This window comes from Hyperolius riggenbachi, chromosome 4, assembly GCF_040937935.1.
Source record: "Hyperolius riggenbachi isolate aHypRig1 chromosome 4, aHypRig1.pri, whole genome shotgun sequence".
NCBI lineage: Eukaryota > Metazoa > Chordata > Amphibia > Anura > Hyperoliidae > Hyperolius > Hyperolius riggenbachi.
The window spans coordinates 159,962,635-159,968,634 of record NC_090649.1 but is presented as its reverse complement, the minus strand read 5'-3'; the positions used below and the strand labels follow the sequence as shown (position 1 = coordinate 159,968,634).

At 40.2% G+C, this 6,000-nt stretch overlaps 1 protein-coding gene across 2 annotated transcripts in view; it reads right to left on the bottom strand.

Annotated features, from left to right (window-relative positions):
- Positions 1–2,218: 2,218 nt before the first annotated feature.
- The window catches only part of GPR149 (G protein-coupled receptor 149), a 92,666-nt gene continuing 88,884 nt past the window's right edge, over positions 2,219–6,000 (bottom strand). For both annotated transcript variants that reach the window (XM_068279271.1, XM_068279272.1), the window contains exon 4: positions 2,219–3,205. In XM_068279271.1, coding sequence (XP_068135372.1) covers positions 2,636–3,205 — 570 coding nt within the window. In that variant the 3' untranslated portion in view covers positions 2,219–2,635. The remainder of the gene's footprint in view (positions 3,206–6,000) is intronic.

Here is a 6,000-nt window from a genome sequence, read left to right as displayed (position 1 = left end):
AGGATCATCTGCTAAATATCAGTTTGTACTGCTGTGGCTGCCTGACTGTCGTGCTTAAAGGGACCCTGAGCTGACCAAAAAAAGGAAACTGGACTTACCTGGGGCTTCCTTCAGCCCACCGTAGCCCGTGATGGCCCTGGCATCCTCCAGGCCCCTTCCATGGTCCCACTGGCAGCTCCGGTAGTGTGGTGACTTCAGGTGAAGTTGCACATGTGTGCCCCGCTGCGTCATCACGCCAGTTGCCGTAAGAGTAATGCGCATGCGAGGACTGAACCATGCATGCGCATGACTCTTACGGCGACCGGCGTGAAGACGCAATGGGTGCGCTACTTCACTTGAAGTTGCCCATTACCAGAGCCACAAGCGGGAACGCCCGAAAGGGGCCAGGGGGGTGCTGGGGGACCTCGTGGGCTACGGTGGGCTGGAGGAAACCCCAGGTAGTCCAGTTTCCTTTTTTGGGGGGGGGGCATTCAGGATCCCTTTAAAATTACAGCAGTTGCAATAACTGCTTTGTTAAAGCAGACTTGAACTGAAAAATAAAATGATGTGTGATAATTCATTATATACTGTATGTTATGTACTAATGATAAATGGAAAATAGGCTCATATTTTTCATTTCAGTTTTACGGCTGAATTTTTAAGGCTGCAATCATCGGCAGTCATGACAGTTTGAAGCAAAAATCTGCTTTACCCACCTGCAAAAAAGCAGAAATGATATCCCTTTGAATTTCGTAGCACTAAGATGTTATCACCAGTGTTTCCTCAACCAGATAAAAGCGTTTTGGCCTCTATTTACTTTGCAGGACATTGGGGGTGGATTTGAAAAGTGTTTTGACAAGCTCATTTGCATAGATAACAGCTCTAGTTTTTTTTTTAACACTTGCATGTAGTGCAGGAAATTAGAATGAAACTTGAGACAATTTGTTAGTAGTACTAGTATGTACCTATGTGTATCTGATCATGTTACAGTTTAATTCATGTACACTTAAAAATGTTTTAATTTTTTGAAAAAGATAAAAAGGTCGTTGCTTCATTGTGGACAGACCAAATTTGATCAGCTGGACAGTCACTGTTGTTCTATCATTGAGCCACCACAGCCCGGCGACCATATGGGCTTGAAAACCGCCATGACCTGCACTCTCGCCATGGTGCGCACCAGTCCAGCACGGCCGTCACTACACAAACAGCTGTTTGCGAAGCGTTACACAGTGAGTTTGGTGTGTCAGTGTGAAGCAGTACTCTAATTACACTCCCTGATTGATGTATACACATGCAAGATGTTTTAAAGCACTTTAGGCCGGCAATTTAGCATTCAATGTGATTTCTGCCCTTAAACCGATGCTTTGCGTCAAATCCAGTTTTTTCCCCGGGACTTTTGGCATCGTTCCCACTCCGCCATGCCCCCCTCCAGTACTAATGATAAATGGAAAATAGGCTCATATTTTTCTTTTCAGTTTTACGGCTGAATTTTTAAGGCTGCAATCATCAGCAGTCATGACAGTTTGAAGCAAAAATCTGCTTTACCCACCTGCAAAAAAACAGAAATGATATCCCTTTGAATTTCGTAGCACTAAGATGTTATCACCAGTGTTTCCTCAACCAGATAAAAGCGTTTTGTCCTCTATTTACTTTGCAGGACATCGGGGGTGGATTTGAAAAGTGTTTTGGCAAGCTCATTTGCATAGATAACAGCTCTAGTTTTTTTAACACTTGCATGCAGTGCAGGAAATTAGAATGAAACTTGAGACAATTTGTTAGTAGTACTAGTATGTACCTATGTGTATCTGATCATGTTACATTTTAGTTCATGTACACTTAAAAATGTTTTAATTCCTTAAATGTAATGTTATCCAAATTACTTTAAACATATTTAAAGAAATGGACTCTCTACGAAAACCAGTCAGAATCTGCTAGAGCTTGTTCGTAGCTGAATCCTGTTACGTTGACTTATGTTGACACTGCATGTGCTATTATGTTTATTTTGTAGGAACAGGCTTAATTAGGAAAAAATCCAGGTCACTGCAACATAATGCAACATGCAAGATCTTATTATTATAATTTTTTTTTCGAGATTTAATGCATTGGTGTAGAAAAGAACAGTTTTATACGCATTTCTGTTTTCTAATTTTCCTAGCACGTTGACTGATCAAGGAAAACACAGCCAAATGCAGGGCAATTTTACTGATTCTGGATAAAATAAAAAATCTGTGGCATTGGGTGCATACAGTATATTATTTTTATTGTGTGTTTGCTGCATTTTCACAATATTAATAAACAATATTCTATCATTGTCTAAATTTCCAATATTCAGAAACTGCCCAACAACTATGGCTCACATGCAGCAGAGGCAAATTTCTATTGTCCAGTAAAGATGTGCGTGACTTCTCTAATGTGCATTGTTATGATCTCAAAACTGGTATGCTGCTGTATTCTGTATATCTATAGCGGCCAGTCACTAGTGATGTGAACTAACATTAGAAAACTCTTCTTTACAGATGAAAAGAGAGGAGTGCAAAGCTTGAACACAGCAATCCAACGGAACATTTGTCTTTACTCAGATGTACTGATATGGAAAAGAGTTCTGTAGCTAAAAGAGAATTCTACAGAAATGCTTATATTCTTTCTGATTTGTAGTTTAACTGTCCTCACAGCATTCCTTTTTCCTGTAGACCTTGTTCAATAATTGTATTTCCTCTTGATAGCTCTCTCTCTCCACATGTTGCCGTTTACTGTTTTGTCGGTGAGCCTCCACCGTGTCTGGAATAGAGATGTTTATATCACTGTCTGGATTATTAGTTGGAATAAATAGCGAGTAGGAAGCAGATTCTCCCAGGTCACAGGACACAAATCGATTCTCCTTTCGGGAGTAGCGTAGAGAGGGAGAACGAGCTTGAGTTGAGGATTGGCTTATATTGCTAATGATGGATACAGTGTCCATTGCTTCTTCGTTGTCACAAATTTCCAAGACCTCCAGGTGGATCTTGACATTAGTATCTGGAAAGTGGGTGGGAGATTCTTCTTTGTTTGGCTCATGCCCAACACTTTTTGACCTGTACACTTCAATCTTCTTTGAAGTTGGTGTAATTTTTTGACCTTCGCTGCTTACTTCATAGGTGGATAAGGAGAGAGTCTTACCGGTAGGTGCATGAAGTGATACTGTCCCTTGGAAAGCACATAGTGGTATAGCCAGAGCTCCCCCAGAGCGCTGAAAAAGAAAATTGTTTTAATAAACCATACAATCTGAATTATTCCTTAATTAGAACCTCTTTTTTCTGTTAACCACATTTCATTGAAGCAGTATAAGCAACAGAGCATTTAATGAAATATTACATGAAAGCATCAACGTTTAGCATATCTACAATTCATAATCATTATTAACCACTTCACCACTGAGGGGTTTTACCCCCTGAGCACCAGAGCAATTTTCACCTTTCAGCGCTCCTTCCATTCATTCGTCTATAACTTTATTATTACTTATCGCAATGAAATGAACTATATCTTGTTTTTTTCGCCACCAATTAGGCTTTCTTTAGGTGGGACATTATGCCAAGAATTATTTTTTTCTAAATGTGTTTTAATGGGAAAATAGGAAAAATGTGGGGAAAAAAATAATTATTTTTCAGTTTTCGGCCATTATAGTTTTTAAATAATGCATGCTACTGTAATTAAAACCCATGAAACGTATTTGCCCTTTTGTCCCGGTTATAAAACCATTTAAATTATGTCCCTATCACAATGTTTGGCGCCAATATTTTATTTGGAAATAAAGGTGCATTTTTTTCAGTTTTGCGTCCATCCCTAATTACAAGCCCATAGTTTATAAAGTAACAGTGTTATACCCTCTTGACATAAATATTTAAAAAGTTCAGTCCCTAAGGTAACTATTTATGTATTTTTTTTAATTGTAAATTTTTTTTTTTTTTTTTTAATTACAAAAAAAAAAAAAATGGGGAGTGTGGGAGGTAATGAGTTAATTTTATGTGTAAAAGTCATTTATTTGTATGTGAAAAATGTGTAGGGTGTAGTTTACTATTTGGCCACAAGATGGCCACAGTAACTTTTTGTTTTAATGCGACCTCCAAGCTTCCTTCCGGAAGCTTGGAGGAAGTATAATGAGCATGGACACGTGAGTTTTTTCTCACAATGATCGCGCTGCCCATAGGAGAGCAGCTGATCATTGCGGGGCTTAGATCAACGAACGGGAATGGATTTTCCCGTTCATTGATCTCTGGGCGAGCGGGCGGCGGCGGTTTTACTAGCGGCGGGCGGCGTGTTTACGAGCGGGAGCGCGGGCAGCGTCGGGAACGCGGAAAGTACGTGTTTCTCCGTCCCTGGTTTTTAAAGGATGGAAAAAGGGGCGGAGAAATACGTACGCGCGGGGGTAAAGTGGTTAAAGTGAGCCTCAGGTGGAAATAAACTGATGAGATAAACAATTGTATCTATCCACCTACTCCTAAAAATGACCAATCTTTTTTAGATATATTACAGTTTTACTGTATGTAGGCTCCTCCTGTACCCTGCACCCACCCAGGGCCGGCGCTACCATTAAGGCAAAGGAGGCAGCTGCCCCAGGGCCCCAGAGCTTGTAGGGGCCCCCAGTGGCTACAAGAGGAAAAATTTTTTTTCAAATCGGCCTTATAGTTTTTGAGAAAATCGATTTTAAAGTTTCAAAGGGAAAAAAAAATACACATTTAAAAACCTGCCGATTTTAATGGTTAATAGCAAATCCACCTTAAATGCTAGAAACCCTACATTTGCAGGATATGTTAAGGAGATCATTAGGAATAAGAGGAAAAAACAATTTTTCAAAAAGACCTTATAGTTTTTGAGAAAATCGATTTTAAAGTTTCGAAGGAAAAAAGTATACTTTTAAATGCGGTAAATGTCACTTTTAGTAGCAAACGTAACGGTAGTGTAATTTTACATGCATCAAACGAAAGCGCAATAAATTTCCAGACGGGGTTTCCAGGGGGTCTATACGAAGCCGCAGTGCTTTGGCCAGGGATCGCTATACAGCCGCAATATGGCTGTATGAAGAGCCCTGGCATTTTTTCCTATTTTCCCAATTTTTTTTTTATGTTTAGAGTGTGGGAATTTAAAAAAAAAAAAATTATGGGGGGTCCCCCCTCCTGAAACTTTTTAACCCCTTGTCCCGCATGCAGGCTGGGACAGCCAGAATGTGGAGCTCCGACCGATTGGGACTTCACACCCTGACTATACCAGCTGCAAAAAAGGTCCCCTAATGCCGATTTTTGTTCCGGGGTATATGTTGGGGGGGCCCCCCCAGGTTTATTTTGCCCTGGGGCCCCATTGTTGCTTAAACCGGCCCTGCACCCACCGCACTACCACGTGCCCCTGAACATCCTGAGGGTATGTCTTTTGCCTCAATGTTTATGATGGTTCCACTGAACATTTGATGCATTTATGTTTCTAATTAAATGTTTGCAACTTGCAGCAGTGCCAGCTTTCTTTCTCTTCTATTGATGTCAGTTTACTTTATGTTTAAAATGTTTCTGTTTTATTGTATCTACTTAATGACACAGTCTTTCAAGTGTCTCCGAGCTAAAATCTATAGATTGTTGACTTTTTTTTATGTATCCCCTGCACTCAGAAGCTGTTATCTTCTAGGAAAGAGTTTTGTGGCTGTAATTCCTTATTAGTGAGAGTTACTGTATGCTGTAGTCTGACTATGCCTAGACTGGAGTGGGAAAAAAAAGGAACACAGCCTAGTCATTTATATGCTTGGCACTGTACAGACACATGTATAAATAGTGAGTTGGAAGCAGATTCTCCCAGGTCAGAGGACACAAATCGATTCTCCTTTTGGGAGTAGCGCATCGTGTCACATGTCACCCCAGGTACACTTGAAAGACTAACTCCTTGACTGTTAGTTGAAAGTAAACCTAAACTCTGGATGTCTTTGTTAAATGAAACCTATTTCTAGGATCTCCTCTCACTCAGTATTATACACCTACTATATACCAGCCACAAGGTAGGCTG